Raw genomic sequence first — 18,173 nt, 5'->3', positions numbered from 1 at the left:
TCGTAGGAATGGTGATGCATATTAGCTCTTCTTCTATCTCCTCTTTGATAAAATGATAATCAATTTTCACGTGCTTTGTTCTATAGTGATGGATTGGGTTGTAAGCTATACTTATGGTAGTTTTGTTGCTGCAATTGAGGTTCATAGGATTGTGTGAGGGCATCCTCGACTCCTTTAGTAGTAACTTCAACCAAATCATTTCACAAATCCTTAGCCATAGACCTTAACTTGGCCTTAACGCTGCTTTTAGCAACTACTCTTTGCTTTTTTACTTCACCAGATCACTGAATTTCCCTAAAGAAATGTGCAATATCTTGAGGTAGGCCTCCTATCTTCTACTAAGTTAGCCCAATTAGGATTGGTGAAAGCTTAAATCTTCTTCTCTACTCTCTTCCCTAAAAACAATCCCTTTCTTGGAGTACCTCAATATTCTATTCATTGCCTATAAATATTCCTCACATGGTGCATGCATATGCTGAATTACCACACTTAAGATGAATGCTAAGTCGAGTCTAGTTTGTGCTAAGTAGATAAGCTTACCAACTAGCCTTTGGTACCTGCCCTTATTCACGGGTGTCCCTCCTTTATTCCATCCAAATATATACACCTCTTCATCCAATTCTCCATTTAAAAAAGCATTCTTGACATCTAACTGGTGTAGTGGCCATTCTAGATTTGCTGTAAGAGATAGTAGAACCCTTAAAGGATTGAGTTTTGCAATAGGAGCAAAGGTCTTATGATAATCTACTCCATAAGTTTGAGTAAATCCCTTTGCCACCAGCCTCACCTTGTATCACTCAATTATGTCCTGTAAATTGTACTTTATAGTGAATACCAACTTGTAGCCCACTATACTCTTCCCTATAGGCAAACTCATCAACTCCTAAGTGCCATTCTTTTCTAATGTACTCATTTCCTCTTGAGCAACCTTCTTTTGCTCCAAAATAGCTAGTCTTTTCTAAGGACCTTAGGATTTCTACATTAAAGAGATTAGTAGTAAAAGCATGAAAGGAAGGTGATAGTTTTTTCATAAGACACGACCTAAGAGCTGGGATGAAGTGTACATGACTTGACTCCCTTCCAAAGGGCAATGGGCAAATTTAACACTGTAAGATCATGTTCAATAGATGAAATTGAGATGGGAATGGAATTGAGATTACATGAATTATTCTAGTTTGCCACTTCTGGTTCAAATTCTTGACCATGAGGAGACATGAGGTGTTGTCCACTTTGAGGTTTGAATCTCCTTAAATAGACATGAAGCCTTGGTTGGTTTTGCCTTTGAAAATCTCTCCTTGCTTCTAAGTTTTCTTGATTTGGTGATTACATAGTAGGTTCGACCATGACATAAGGAGAAGAAACAAAAGGGATTGAAGCAGGATTGAGCAATGATAATTCCCGAAAACAATCTTCACTTGGTATAAGGAGAAGAAATAGGAGGGGTTGAAGCAGGATCGAGCAATGATAATTCCTAAAAACAATCTTCACTTGGTTATGTCTCCCCTTGAAGTGAAGTGGCTAGGAAATTGGGTTGAGACTCAGAGAAGGTAACATCTTTGGACGTTAAGAATTTTTTTTTTGTAATTGTACAATAGCATCTATAACCCTTTTGATTAGGTGAATAACCAAGAAAGACACATTTAGTGGCTCGAGGCTCAAGCTTACTTTGGTTAGCTGAATGATTCTGAACAAACTTTGGACAACTAAAGATTCAAAGGTGTAGAGAATTAACAAACTTGAAATGGTGATAGGATTTAATGAGGGTTGAAATTAGAGTTTGTAGTTTAGGATCCTAGATGGCATTCTCTTTATCAAGTAAGAGGTAGTAAGGACGACCTCTTCCCATAGGTACTTAGGAATATGCATAGTGAACATTAAAGCCCTTGCAACCTCTAGTAAATGTCTATTTTTTCTTTCAAATCTATTGTGGAGTGTCCACACATGAACTCTAGTGAATTATCCCTTGTTTTGCTAGCTACTCTCCCAAGATATAATGGAAATATTCTCATTCATCATCTATTCTTAGAACTTGAATTAGTGTTTGGAACTGATTTTGGACTATGGAATGAGAGTTTTGAAAGATTTGGCAAGTTTCAAAAATTTCCTTTTAAGAGATAAACCCAACATACTTGTGTATGTCCATCTGTAAATGTTAAAAACCATTTTTACTAGAGATCTTTGTTACTCTAGAAGGCCCTCAAATGTCACTATGAATTACAAAAAATGGCTTTGAAGATTTTTAAGGTTGAGCAAGAAACATTGCACAATTGTGTTTGGCAAGTTTGACATACTTCACATTGGAATAAAAATGGATTTTAATTTCTGAATAACAATGGAAATAGGTTTTTCAAACAAATAAAGTTAGGATGGCCTAACCTACGAAACCATGACATTATTTCTTGATCACTAAAAACAGAAATAGATTTACAACTAGAAACTAGATTTTGTTCACCCTCGGGTTCTTCCTCTTTAAAGTAGTATAACCCTCATGTTCTCTACCATTGCCAATCATCCTCCCCAAAAGTGGTTCCTGAATTCATAGTGAGATGGAGAGAATGTAGCAACACATTTTTGCTAATCAAGAAAAGTTGGCAAGACAACTTTGGAACATGGAGAATTGAATGAAATGTTAAGTTTTTTGAGATTTTTATTGAACCTTTTCAAGCAACAATGAAAAGTAACCCATCGACTATCTTAACCTTGTAGTTATGAGAGCATGGAGAATGAGAAACAAAGGATTGTGGACTACAGGTCATGTGATTTGAAGCTCCCAAATTAATGATCCAAGTCTCCCTTTTATTTTGACCAGCATGAAGAGCAGTAACAAATGTACTTGTTTAGGCTAGAGTGCATGCGGAAATATGGACCATTGGCTGTGATTAAGATTGGGACTGATTTGGGAGCTTATACAGGTTGTCTAGCTGCTCTTTAATTTGTTCCCTGTTGAGTGAATTCTCCCTTGTAGTACTCTCAGATTTGGTGGCAGCATGATCATCTACTATTGCTTGGAAACCTCTTGCATTAGTTGGTTTACTTGGTTTCTAGTTTGGTGGCTTGCCATGCAGCTTCCAACTGGTTTCCTTGGTGTGGTGAAGCCTATGACAATGGTCACACAAGATGGTCGCCCTTTTGTAGAATACTACAATGTGTTAAACTCGATATTCATGGAGCTTGATTATCGAAGAACCACTTATATGACGTGTATAGCTGATATTGAGAAATGAAGGAAGCGTATTGCTGAGGATCGGGTTTATATATTTCTTGTAGGTCTTGATCATAGTTTGGATCAAGTTAATGATAGTGTTTTGGCACCTCTCCTTTACCAAGTCTAGATGAAGCCTATTTGCTAGTCCGTTGTGAAGCGCAGAGGTAGGTCACCATGGGAACAAAAGATTACTTTGAAACTTTTGCAATGGTTGTCTATAAGAATAACACATGACCAACATCTTTTACTCCTACTGACTGTTCTTTTCGCTTCTGCACTCACTGCAATAGCATCAAACATACAACAAATGTTTGTTGGAAGAAGCATGGTTATCCAGAGTGGTACAAGCTTAAACAAGCTAAAAGGAAGTAGAAGAAATCAACTCAGATTGCTCTTACTGATGTTACTTCTCTAGCTTTTGCTTGTCAGGTTTCTTGATTATCTTCTCAAGAAGGTAATTTTGGTTTAGCCTTTATTTCTATTGCCTCTAATACTTGGGTTATTGATTCAAGTATGACTAGGCATTCTTCCTTACTTTACTTTCTAATGCCCTCACTTGTTAAGTCTGCTCAAGTTGCTAATGAGACTCCTATGCTGATTTCAGGAGCCAAGAATGTCTCACTTTCCCCCACACTCTCCATGTCCTTTGTCTTACTTGCGCCGAGTCTCTCTAATAGTGTTCTTTCTATTAGCAAGATTACCAAACATCTAAGCTGTTCTGTAACCTTCCATTCTACTCATTGTGTATTTCGTGACAGTTTTATGAAGATGACAATTGGCATTGGTAAGGAGACGGGAGGTCTTTACTACTTAGAGGGGGTAATAGAGTTACAATCTGAATTTGATCATATTTTTCAAGTAGCTAGAGAAACGTTTGATACAGAAAAGATCTTTTGTGGCATTGCTAATTAGGTCATTGATCTTTTTCTTATTTGGAACGTTTATATCCTTGGTTGTTTCGAAATATTTCAATTTCTAGTTTAAGGTGTGAACAATGCATTTATGCTAAAAATCATTGTGTGCTGTTCAAAATAAGTCTCATTAAAAGCCCGGTTCTTTTTACTCATGTTTTTACAAATGTTTGGGGTCCTTTTTTTACTCCTTCTGCTTTGAGGCATATATACTTTGTGTCTTTTATTGATGACTGTACTAGGGTGAGGTGGGTATATTTGCTTTAGTCTAAGAATGATGTTTTACATGTTAATCCTCAATTTTCCAAAATGATTGCCACACAATTTAATACTCAGGTTAGGGTTTTTCACTCTAACAATGGTTGTGAGTTTGTGAATTAGTTTTTGTTGATTTATTCAAAGAAAATGGAATCCTCCATCAAACAATGTGTACATACACACCACAATAGAATGACATAGTAGAGCGTAAAAATTTAGGTGGCCTAAGCTTTAAGCTTGAAGCTTTACCATGTGTGTTCCAAAACGTTTTTAGGCTAAGCCTGTCATGAGTATTGTCTTTCTCATCAACCGAATGCCTGCTTGTGCCATTGATTATCAAACTCCTTTGCAAATGTTATCACAGTTTCACTTTATTCGTTCTACTTTGAATATTTGTCCTAAAGTTTTTGGTTGTGTATGTTATATTCATCTACACTCTCATTAAATGGGTAAGCTTGGTCCTCATGCTTTTAACTGTGTCTTTCTTGGTTACTTTAATTCCAAAAAGGGTTATAAATGCTTTCATCCTCCTACAAGCAAATACTATGTCTCCATTGATGTTCAATTCTGCGAAGGGGAGTCTTATTTTTCTGGGAATGTGTCTTTGGTTCCTCTTCAAAGAGAGATTAGTAGTAAGGAAGAGGAAAGGTTATGGTTAGAAGAGAAGAGGTTATGGATTTCAGGTCGAGAAGGATTCAATTGATTTGGGAAAGGGGGAGTCTTTAGATACTCCCAACCCTATGACAATTGAGTTTGAATTTGAGGAAAGAAGGGATGGAAGACCAACCAAATTATTTCAACAAAGTTATACAAGGAAGAACAAAGATTCTATTGTTATACCGCCTTCAAGCTCTAATACTCCTCTTGATGGTACTACCATGCGACCGGATGACTCTTTTGAGACTAAAACTGAGGTACGTGTTCCTTCACCTTTAACTTCCGAAAATGCTACCTTGAATCCACAAGTTGGTGAACAAGGTAAGGGATATCCTCTTCGTGATCGTAAAAAACTTGATAGGTTAGGTTTCTCAAAATCATCCTCTAATGTTGTCTATCCACTGCCCAAAAAGAGTATGACAAAGAAAATCTCATATTTTAGACCCATTAGTTTGATCACTAGTCTCTACAAGATAATAGCCAAAGTGACTGAAAAAATTGCATTTATAACAAATTCATACCAATCCCCATAGTTATTCAAATTTTTATGTAAAAGGTTTGTAGCCGGATTTAACCATTTCGATAATATATCAAAATCCATTCTTTCTTGATTGAAAGGAATTCCTATGGCTCCAACGAACAAAGTAAATAGGGCTAATGCAAACAGAGGGAATAACATAGTATTGTCTGATTCTTGGGGATACAAAAAAGTGTTAGAGGGGTCCTACATGAAACCATCCACTCAACTCAAGGCTCTTTTGTTCAAGGGAGACAAATATTGGATGCGGTTCTCATAGCGAATGAGATAGTGGATGAGAGAAGACGATCAGGGGAGGAAGGTGTCGTCTTCAAAATTGACTTTTTTGGATCACGTAAGGTGGGATTTTTTGGATCAAGTGTTGGAGAAGAAGGGGTTCAGTCCTAGATGGAGGAAATGGATGAGTGGATGCTTGCCCTTGGTATCTTATGCAGTATTGGTGAATGGTAGCGCTAAAGGGTGGGTTAAGGCTTCGAGAGGATTAAGACAAGGTGACCCTTTATCCCATTTTTTGTTTACTTTAGTAGCAGATGTACTGAGTAGGATGCTTTTGAGAGCAGAGGAGAGAAATATGTTGGAGGGTTTCAGGGTGGGTAGAAACAGAACTAGGGTTTCTCATTTGCAATTTGCCGATGATACCATCTTCTTTTCTAACACTAGGGAGGAAGATTTGCAGACTCTCAAGAGTCTTTTGTTAGCGTTTGGGCATATTTCTGGGCTCAAGGTCAACCTTGACAAGAGTAATATTTATGGCATCAATCTGGATCATGCTCATCTTTCAAGATTGGCCGAGACGCTTGACTGCAAGGCTTTTGGCTGGCCTATACTCTATCTGGGTCTTCCTTTGGGAGGGAACCCCAGGGCGGGTGGATTTTGGGATCTAGTGATTGAGAGAATTTCAAGAAGATTAGATGGATGGCAAAAGGCATACTTATCCTTCGGAGGGAGGATGACTCTTATCCAATCTTGCCTTCCCCATATGCCCTATTACTTTCTTTCTTTATTTAAGTTACCCGCTTCAGTCGCTGCAAAAATCGAGAGGTTGCAAAGGGATTTTTTATGGTCAGGAATTGGGGAAGGCAAAAGAGATCATTTAGTGAGGTGGGATGTTGTGTGTAAACCGAAGGAAATAGGGGGTTTGGGTTTTGGGAATATTCTCTGAGGAATCTCACTCTTTTAGGGAAATGGCTGTGGAGGTACCCTAGAGAGGGTTCAACTCTTCGGCATCAGGTCATACTAAGCATTTATGGTTCACACTCCAATGGTTGGGATGCTAACACTTCAGTCAGATGGTCACATCGCTGTCCTTGGAAGGCTATTGCACAAGTCTTTCAGGAGTTTTCCTTGTTTACTCGGTTTGTGGTAGGAAATGGGGAAAGAATTCGGTTCTGGGAAGATTTGTGGTGGGGGGACCAACCTTTGGGAACCCAATATCCAAGACTATTTAGAGTAGTCTTGGATAAAAACATCCCTATTTCTTCAGTTCTCGGTCCTACTCGTCCCTTCTCTTGGAATTTAAATTTCCGTTGTAACCTGTTAGATTTTGAGATAGAGGACTTAGAAGGCCTCATGCGGTCTCTCAATAAATTGCATTTATCTCCTTTGGTTTCAGATGCCAGATTTTGGCCTTTATCTTCTTCAGGGTTTTTTTCAGTTAAATCCTTCTTTCTAGCATTATTTCAATTTTCTGGACCTCCTCAGGTTTTCCCTTCTAAGTTCGTTTGGAATTCTCAAGTTCCTTTCAAAGTGAAGTCCTTTGTCTGGTTAGTGGCACACAAGAAGGTGAATACTAATGACATACTACAAGTGAGAAGACCCTACAAAGCCCTTAGTCCTGATATTTCTATTCTATGCATGAAGCATGGGAAATCAACAGATCATATTTTTCTTCATTGCTTCTTGACGATTGGGTTGTGGCACAGGTTATTTCAATTAGCTAAGATGGATTGGGTCCCCCCAAGGAGCATCTTTGACATGATGTCCATCAAATTTAATGGTTTTGGTTCTTCTAAGAGGGGGATAGTTTTGTGGCAAACTGCAAGCATCGCTCTTATTCAGGTTGTGTGGTGGGAAAGAAATGCGAGGATTTTTGAGGATAAAGCAAGGAATTCAGAGTATCTTTGAGACTCTATTGTTTTCCTTGCTTCTCTTTGGGCTTTTTGTTCCAAGGTTTTTATGGAGACTCCCCTTAATGTGATACAACTTGATTGGTTAGCGGTGCATACTCCATAAGGAATGGTCCTTTTAGAGTGTTCGTTTGTTTTTCAGTGTAATTTACTGTAGTTTAGCTTTCTATGGCGGGAGGATTCCTCATCCTTCTTTTTGTACTTCTTTTTATCTATCAATATTTCTTTGTGTCATTTCCAATAAAAAAAAAATGTTGTCTATCCCATTTCTGATTTTGTCCTTTATCATCACCTATATACGACTCACCTTGCTTTTGCTCTTCAGTTATCCTTTGTGTCTATTTCTAGTCATCACCTATCTAAGTGAAAGTTTGTTATGGTAGAAGAGATGAACACTCTTTAGAAGAAGTCTACTTGGGAGATGGTTGAGCTCCCTTAGGAAAAGAAGATAGTGGGATGTAAGTGAGTGTTTTTAGTAAAGTAGAAGTTAGATGGGACAATTGTAGATACAAAGTTAGATTGGTTGCTAAGGGATATACCTAGACTTACGGAATTGACTATCAAGGGACTTGTGCCCATGTGGCCAAGATGAACACGGTTAAGAGTCATACTCTCTCTTAGGGTCAATCTGAATTGGCCATGAAGATAGTTTGATGTAAAGAATGCCTTTCTCCATGGTGATTTGTTAGAGGAGGTGTACATGATCCCCCTTTAGGGTTTACACCAAAAAGAAGCAAGGTATGCAAACTAAAAAAGCTTTGTATGGATTGAAGCAGTCATCAAGGGCATGGTTTGATAGGTTGAGTTAGTCGATGGAGTATGGTTTTAAGCAAGCGATGACATATCACACTTTGTTTTATAAGAGAGATGGTGATGACATTACTTTGCTTATTGTTTATGTTGATGACACGATTGTTATAGGTAGTGATTTTACAAAAATAGAGAAGCTTCAGAGCTATTTGGTCAAGGAATTTGAAATGGACTTGGGTGCTCTAAAATACTTCTTGGGCACTAAGATGTCTCGGTCCAAGCAAGGACGCTTCCTCTCATTACGGAAGTATACATTAGATGTCTTGGTTGAAACTCGTAACTCTGCTTGCGAACCTATAGATACTCCAATTGAGATAAATCATAGCTTGTTCATTTGCCCTGATCAGATTCCAATGAACAAAGAAATATATCAAGGACTAGTGGGAAAATTAATCTATTTGACCCACATTAGACTTGACTTGTCATATGTAGTTAGTGTTTTAAGTTAATTAATGCATAATTCAAGTGATTGACATATGAATGAAGTAAATCGTATCTTGACCTATCTAAAGTATTCTCTAGGCAAAGGCATTATGTTCTCCAAACATGGATATCTAGATGTTGAGGGCTGACTCTAACTTTATTGGATCCCATATTGGATAGAAAGTCTACTTCAGGGTATGTGTCATTTGTAGGAGGGAATTTGGTGATCCGGAGGAGTAAGAAACAAAATGTGGTCTCGTTATCTAGTATAGAAATTAAATATTGTGTGTTCCATCATACGACTATGGAACTTACTTGGCTAAGAATTCCCCTAAGCTAGCTTGGGTTTAGTCCTAGGAAACCTATGGTGCTCTTTTGTGATGATGCAACAACTATTGAGATTGCTAATAATATGGTACAAGATGATCAAACTAAGCATATGGAACTTGACAGGGACTACATCAAGGATAACCTAGATTCTATCATGATAAAGTTTCCCTACATCAAGAGTGCAAATCAATTGGCGGATATGATGACTCATGCTGTTACTAGTGGTCCATTCTATGCATTATTATCCAAGTTGGACGTGTGCAATATCTATGCACCAACTTGAGGGGGAGAGTTAACATATACAATTGTGATGTATAGTTGTGTATAATTGTGTACAACTGTGTATATAACCATAATTGATTGTGTAGTTGTGCTTTATACAACAGTACATTATTCTGTATAATTGTCTATTATTTTGTATAGTTGGCTATCCTAAAATAAATCAAGCTCTTGCCATAAGTTCTTCAATGCATTATAGTATTGAGTCACAGATTGACTACCTTGTTTTATATCCCATAGCTTTGATTTGATCTCAAATACTTGTGTAGAATTCCCCAAATTTGAGTAATTCATTTTTATAGCTTCCCTAACATCCTTTGCAGTTCGCAAAAAAAGGTATGTTTGGCCAATTTTAGTCTCCATAAAATTAATCAGCCACACAATTACTATTCAATTTTCTACATCCCATCCTTAAAAAGTAGGATCATTCTCCTTTGGTTGATCTAGTCAAGTGTCTGAATTTTCCTCACTCTCGAATAACCAATTTGACCCACTACGACCATTGCAAGTAATTTTTGTTGTTCAACTTGTGGGCTGTGATTTGGAGAGACGCGTTGTCTCCTCCTTGCAATATGCTTGTCCCAACCATGATTGTTTTAGCCATTAAACTCTTAGACTAGGGGTACAATTCTGATACCATGTAAATAGAGATTAGAAAATAAATGAAATAACTATCTTAATTTATTTAAATGAACAACCGATACATTTATAGAGAAAAACCTAACAACCGGATAGAATCTAGGCTAAGCAATATCCCTAGAAAATAGGAATTGAAACTTCAGAGATAAACTTTCCTAGTCACCTACAACTTTATTTTAAAATTTTAAAAATAATATTAATAAAACTAACATAACAAATTTGATCCTAATCAATATTCTCTACAAGGTTGAACATGCATTTCACTTTTCCTGGATTCGGGGATTATTGTTAATTGCAGGTAATCGCCCAGCTGCCAAGATTCCTGTTCCAATGCCACCTTGTCGTTCAACAAAGAGTGATGAGGTATGTCTTCAAATTTCTTATCACCTTCTAATGGATTTTGTCACGGAAAAACAAGTTTATTCTATGAGAAGTTATTTACTTGCTTTGAATTTAAAATCATACTAGCTTTTGTTGTATAAAATAGTAGTTTCATGAGGTTAAAGCCTGCTAAAATAAGATGGCGCCTTCATTTTAAATCCATATTACGTATTAAACATTTGATGACTGATTGGAAAATATGATATTATCAAAATGTGAGGGGGTATCCTATAGTGATGATTGAAGAAATATTGCATTCTTTTAACCCAGATGTTCTGGAACTTATATTTTATTTTCATTTTTTTCCTTATGTTCTCAAAGCTTTATCTGTGGCAACTTGGTACTTATTGAAAGATCAGAGTTTAATTCTTTTTACCAAAGCTATGGGATACCCCATATTAGTACCAAAAAATAGTTGAATTTGAACAATGATGGAAGTATTAGTATATGATTTGCTTTTTATAAACAAGATTCAATAGAAAATAGTATAGATAATGACTTGGATTCAGAATTAGAGACTGGAGAAACATTTATGATGGATTCATTTACCAGTGAAGATATGTTAAAATTGATTGATGATAGATGGAATGTTATCTTAGAAGAACTCAAAACTAAAAATGGACATTTACAAAAAGAGGCTGTAGAACACTTAGTGTTGGAGAGTATGATATACATCATGAACCTAAATCCTACAAGCTTAAGATTTTAAGAAAATTGGTAGTTTAATATAGTATCAGAATAAGTCAGTGATTGACTTGTATTCTGTCTTTTTGTGGCCTTCATTGTGCAAAAACCCTTTCTGTTTTCAGTGGCCTTCATTGCCAAATATTTTCCTTTCTCTTGTAATCTTTCATACCCATAACGTCATTCCTTTTTGGCCTAAATTGCCATTGTGAAACATTACTGTTGAAATTTGGCATTCAAAGTTAGGGTTTTTAATTTAGGAAAGTATTTTAGGAATAAAAAAGGAGAGATCATTTAGGATGATTCAGTTTCCTAATTTTAGGAGAGAATCAAGCTAGATTGATTTTTTCTTATTCAGTCATTTGTGTATATATATGTGTATGGTGTGTACCTAAAGTATCAATAAAGGAATTCAAAAATTCTTCATGGTATCAGAGCCAGTTTTCTGAAACCCTAATCCCTTCTGGCCATCTCTTATTCAGGCCATCATTCATTCCGGCCAAATCTCTCTGGCCATCTCTCAATCCGACCATCTCTCATTCCGGTCATCAGTCCCTGTTCTCAGAGCCAAGGGAGAAAACGCTTTCCGGTCGGTCGAATCGTCGTCAGAAAAACATTCACCGCCGGCGAACTTTTCCGGCGAACTTTTCCGGCGAACTTTTCCGGCGACGGTTTTTTTTCACACCGTAAGGAGCGTCTAGAGGAGATCTACAACTTTTCCAAAAACACCGGAGCCAGAAAACCATCCACGCGCCGCCCACGCGCGTTTTTCCGGCCGGCGACTGCATCTCACGCGCCGGCGCGTGAGGGCGCGTGAGCCACTTTCCGGCGACGCGCTTCCTACTCCAAGCTCACCTGACGCCGACCAGCCACCCTACGTACCTGTTTCTGCCATCCAAGCCCTGCACGTGCCTCTTTTGGGGTCTTTTTGCCTCCGCGAGCCCTCCGATCAGCTTTTCCGACGTCCTCCGGCTATTTTTCCTCAACTCCAATCCCTGCACGTGCCTTGGGAAGTGTTCTTCTACCTTTCCGGTCCATGACGAAATACGGAATGACATCATCACAAGTATCCAGCGTCACGTCACCAGAATTAGGAGGCAGATCTGAAATTCCAAACCTTAGTGGCAGTGATTCCTCTCCTATTCTCATCACAGGACACAAATTAAATGGCCATAACTACTTACAGTGGTCACAATCTGTGTTGCTGTTCATTTGCGGTAAAGGAAAGGATGAGTACCTCACTGGAGAAGCAGTCATGCCAGAAACTACAGAACCGGGTTTCAGGAAGTGGAAGATTGAAAACAGCATGATCATGTCATGGCTTATCAATTCCATGAACAATGACATAGGTGAAAATTTCTTGCTGTTTAGGACTGCAAAGGACATATGGGATGCAGCCAAAGAAACTTACTCAAGTTCTAAAAATATTTCAGAACTTTTTCAGGTTGAATCAGCCCTACATGACTTCCGCCAAGGAGAGCAGACAGTTACTCAGTATTACAACACACTCACAAGGTATTGACAGCACCTTGACTTATTCGAGACTCACTCATGGAAATGTCCTGATGATGCAGCAACATACAGGAAAATTGTGGAACAAAAGAGACTGTTCAAGTTTTTCCTAGGACTAAACAGGGAATTGGATGATGTTAGAGGCCGAATCATGGGCATTAAACCCCTGCCAAGTCTCAGGGAGGCTTTTTCAGAGGTTAGGCGTGAAGAAAGTAGAAAGAAAGTGATGATGGGATCCAAAGAGCAACCTGCCCCAACATTGGATGCCTCTGCCCTTGCGGCTCGGTCATTTAATAGTAGTGGTGGAGATCGTCAGAAACGGGATAGGCCTTGGTGTGATTATTGTAAGAAACCAGGCCATTATAAGGAGACTTGCTGGAAGTTTCATGGCAAACCGGCTGATTGGAAACCAAAGCCACGGTCTGACAGAGATGGCAGAGCACACGTGGCTGCCAACTCTGAGAGCACATCTGTTCTCGAGCCGAGTCCATTCAACAAAGAGCAGATGGAGATGCTACAGAAACTATTAAGCCAAGTTGGCAGTGGCAGTACTACCGGTGTAGCCTTCACTGCTAATCGAGGAGGAATGAAGTCGTGGATAGTGGACACAGGTGCTTCTGATCACATGACAGGAGATGCTACCATTCTTCAAAATTACAAGCCAAGTAATGGTCATTCATCCGTCCATATTGCTGATGGTTCAAAGTCAAAAATTGCCGGGACAGGTTCTATAAAACTTACTAAAGACTTATATCTTGACTCTGTTCTCCATGTTCCAAACTTGGATTGTAATCTTTTGTCCATTAGCAAATTGGCCCGTGATCTCCAATGTGTTACTAAATTTTATCCAAACTTGTGTGTTTTTCAGGACTTGAAATCGGGGAAGATGATTGGCAGTGCTGAACTGTGTTCCGGGCTCTACCTCCTCTCATGTGGCCAATTCTCAAACCAAGTCTCTCAAGCAAGTTGCGTACAGTCTCAGAGTATGTTAGAGTCTTTCAATTCTGTGTCAAATTCTAAGGTCAATAAAGATAGTGAGATTATAATGTTACACTATCGCCTTGGTCATCCTAGCTTTGTTTACCTTGCAAAATTGTTTCCCAAATTATTTATCAATAAAAATCTAGCATCTTATCACTGTGAAATTTGTCAGTTTGCAAAGCATACTCGAACAGTCTATCCTCAAATCCCATACAAACCTTCGACTGTTTTCTCTCTAGTACATAGTGATGTGTGGGGTCCCTCCTGGATAAAAAATATTTCTGGCACTCGATGGTTTGTGACATTCGTTGATGATCATACACGGGTAACATGGGTTTTCCTTATGAAAGAAAAGTCAGAGGTCGGGCACATTTTTCAAACCTTCCATCTTATGGTTCAAAATCAATTCAATTCCAAAATTCAAGTCCTCAAGTCAGATAATGCAAAGGAATACTTTACTAGTAGTCTCAGTACTTATCTTCAAAATCACGGCATTATCCACATAAGTTCTTGCGTTGACACCCCACAACAAAATGGGGTGGCTGAACGCAAGAATAGACATCTCTTGGAGGTTGCCCGGTGCCTTATGTTTTCCTCTAATGTTCCAAACTATTTCTGGGGGGAAGCTATTCTCACAGCTACTTATTTGATTAACCGTATGCCATCCAGAGTGCTTATCTTTCAATCCGCACGTCAACTTTTCTTAAAACAATTTCCTCACACCCGTGCAGCCTCTTCTGATTTACCACTCAAAGTATTTGGTTGCACGGCATTCGTTCATGTGTATCCTCAAAATCGTAGCAAATTTGCTCCTCGAGCGAATAAGTGCATTTTCCTAGGGTATTCTCCAACCCAAAAAGGGTACAAATGCTATTCTCCAACCAACAAAAGATTTTACACCACCATGGACGTCTCTTTCTTTGAACATGTCTTCTTCTATCCCAAATCTCATGTTCAGGGGGAGAGCATGAATGAACATCAAGTTTGGGAGTCTCTTCTTGAGAGTGTACCTTCTTTTCACTCAGAGTCACCAAATCCTTTTCAATTCGCGCCCACTGAGTTGTCCACACCCATACCGTCATCAGTCCAGCCATCTCCTGTGACCATCCAGTCTCCCATGCCTATTCAACCTATAGCTCCACAACTTGCTAATGAGAACTTACAAGTTTACATCAGGAGGAGGAAAAGACAGGAATTAGAGCACGGATCACAGTCAACATGTGGCCAATATATTGACTCCAATTCAAGTCTTCCTGAAGAGAACATAGGTGAGGATAGGGCTGGAGAGGTGTTAATTCCCAGCATTGATGATTCTACTCTGCCGATTGCATTGAGGAAGGGTGTTAGGAGATGTACAGATCACCCAATTGGGAATTATGTTACATATGAAGGGCTATCACCATCTTACAAAGCATTTGCTACTTCTCTTGATGATACTCAGGTTCCCAACACAATACAAGAGGCATTAAAATTTCAGAATGGAAGAAGGCAGTACAAGATGAGATTGATGCACTTGAGAAGAATGGGACGTGGACTATCACAGATTTGCCGGTTGGGAAGAGGCCCGTGGGGTGCAAGTGGATTTTCACCATAAAATACAAAGCAGATGAATCAGTCGAGAGATTCAAGGCTCGTTTGGTAGCTAGAGGGTTTACACAATCCTATGGGATAGACTATCAGGAGACTTTTGCTCCTGTTGCAAAACTGAACACTATCAGGATTCTTCTCTCATTGGCTGTCAATCAAGATTGGTGCTTGCAACAACTGGACATAAAAAATGCGTTTCTAAATGGTGACCTAGAAGAGGAAGTCTACATGGAAATACCACCTGGTTTCGAAGGAAGTATGGCAAAGAATCAGATTTGCAAACTCCAAAAATCCTTGTACGGCCTTAAACAATCTCCCCGAGCCTGGTTTGATAGATTCACAAAAGCAGTCCTGAAGCTGGGTTACAAACAAGGTCAGGCTGATCATACTCTATTTATCAAGAAGTCTCATGCCGGGAAAATGACCATATTGATAGTCTATGTTGATGATATCATTCTATCTGGGAATGATATGGAGGAATTACAGAATTTGAAGAAGTATTTGTCAGAGGAGTTTGAAGTTAAAGACCTTGGAAATTTGAAATATTTCCTTGGTATGGAAGTGGCTAGATCAAGGAAGGGAATTGTAGTCTCTCAAAGAAAATACATACTCGATCTTCTTAAGGAGACCGGTATGCTTGGATGCAAACCAATTGATACTCCTATGGATAGTCAGAAGAAACTTGGTATCGAGAAAGAAAGTACACCGGTAGATAGGGGGAGATATCAGCGGCTCGTCGGGCGCTTGATTTATCTCTCACACACTCGGCCAGATATTGGCTTTGCAGTGAGTGCTGTAAGTCAATTCATGCACAGCCCCACTGAGGAACACATGGAAGCAGTCTACAGGATTCTTAGATATTTAAAAATGACACCAGGGAAAGGTCTATTCTTCAGAAAGACAGAGAACCGTGACACTGAAGTATACTCAAATGCGGATTGGGCAGGAAACATCATTGACAGGCGGTCCACTTCTGGATATTGTTCTTTTGTCTGGGGAAATCTTGTTACCTGGAGGAGTAAGAAGCAATCAGTTGTAGTCAGAAGTAGTGCAGAAGCTGAGTACAGAGCTCTTGCACAGGGAATCTGTGAAGGGATTTGGATAAAAAGGGTTCTTGGTGAACTGGGGCAAACGAGTTCATTTCCAATTCTGATGATGTGTGATAATCAGGCAGCTATAAGCATAGCAAAGAACCTCGTGCATCATGACAGGACCAAGCACGTTGAGATTGACAGACACTTCATCACAGAGAAGGTGACTAGTGAGACGATTAGATTGAACTATGTTTCTACCAAGCACCAAACCGCAGACATCCTCACCAAAGCTTTACCTAGGCCTAACTTTGAAGACTTAACTTGCAAGCTGAGATTATATGATATATATTCTCCAGCTTGAGGGGGAGTGTTGAAATTTGGCATTCAAAGTTAGGGTTTTTAATTTAGGAAAGTATTTTAGGAATAAAAAAGGAGAGATCATTTAGGATGATTCAGTTTCCTAATTTTAGGAGAGAATCAAGCTAGATTGATTTTTTCTTATTCAGTCATTTGTGTATATATATGTGTATGGTGTGTACCTAAAGTATCAATAAAGGAATTCAGAAATTCTTCATTACCTTGTCCTATCTTTCCTATATCTGCATTCGTAACTCAGCAAAGAGGTTGTGGAAAAGGAGGAGGCCAATGAGCAAGCCTAGGCAAGATCATCAAGAGGAGATCATGGAGAACAATTCAAAAACAACATTTTTTAGCAATGTTGAACTGGAAAAGCTGAGAAAATTACTGAATCAGTGGGATAATGTGGGTCTGAACTCCACTCAGGTTACAGATACTTGTTCCATGGCCCCCCCAGGTAATAGCTATACCTGAAATGGCTCTTTTGAAAATCATTCCAACACTTGGATCATTAATTCAGGTGCTTTTGAACGTATGACAAGTTATTCAAATTTTTTCTCAACATATTCTACTTGTTCGGGAAAACAAAATATAAAAGTGGCAGATGGATCTTTCTCTGCTATTGCAGGCCAAAGACCAAGATCAATAAAATAAATCCTTCTTTAACCCTAAAATCAATTCTCCATGTCCCAAATTTATCTTACAATTTGTTGTCCATTGAAAAACTCACTAAGGATCTGAATTGTATTGTGATGTTTACATCCACTGGCTGCATCCTTCAGGACTTGGCAACTGGGAAGATGATTGGGCATGTTGAAATGAAAGAGGGGTTGTACTGGCTGGATACCACCAAAGGGATGGCATTGTAGAGCCTCAAGGTTTAGTTTCTACTTCTTCCCAAATAGTGGAAAAATATGTCTTTGGCATGGACGTTTAGGCCATCTTCCTTTTCCTTTGTGAAAGAAGTTATTCCCTTCTTTGCTTGAAAATAGAAATTTTGGTAGCTTTCATTGTGATGCTTGTGAACTTGCACAACATTGTTGTGTTTTATTTCCCCTAAGAAGTCCAAAAATTATTTCAACATTTAGTTTGATTACATAGATGTTTGGGGTCCTTCTCGTATCCCAAATATTTTAGGTGCTAGATGGTTTGTTACATTTATTGATGAGTGCACTAGTATTATTTAGGTTTACCTTATGAAATATATATTAGAGGTTACATGCACTTTTCTTATTTTCCATGAACTTGTTTCTACTCAATTTGGGGCAAAAATATTTACTCTTCAATCTGACAATGATAGGCAATATTTCAACCAAACGATGATAAAATACCTAGAAAATGAAGGGATTGTATATCACTCATCATGTGTGGATACACCCCAACAAAATGGGGTTGTTGAGAGAAAAAACTGACACTTATTAGAAGCGGCTTGATCACTTCTATTCCAAATGAAAGTTCTGA

At 38.6% G+C, this 18,173-nt stretch overlaps 1 protein-coding gene across 2 annotated transcripts in view; it reads left to right on the top strand.

The window, feature by feature from the left end:
• The window catches only part of LOC117905096 (putative 3,4-dihydroxy-2-butanone kinase), a 100,808-nt gene that overhangs the window by 56,624 nt on the left and 26,011 nt on the right, over positions 1-18,173 (top strand). For both annotated transcript variants that reach the window (XM_034817998.1, XM_034817999.1), the window contains exon 13: positions 10,475-10,539. In XM_034817998.1, the coding sequence (XP_034673889.1) occupies positions 10,475-10,539 (65 nt within the window). The remainder of the gene's footprint in view (positions 1-10,474; positions 10,540-18,173) is intronic.

The sequence above is a fragment of the Vitis riparia genome, chromosome 17 (genome assembly GCF_004353265.1).
Source record: "Vitis riparia cultivar Riparia Gloire de Montpellier isolate 1030 chromosome 17, EGFV_Vit.rip_1.0, whole genome shotgun sequence".
In the NCBI taxonomy this organism is placed as follows: domain Eukaryota; kingdom Viridiplantae; phylum Streptophyta; class Magnoliopsida; order Vitales; family Vitaceae; genus Vitis; species Vitis riparia.
Note: the sequence above shows the minus strand (reverse complement) of the source record. Positions and strands in the feature narration are given on the sequence as shown.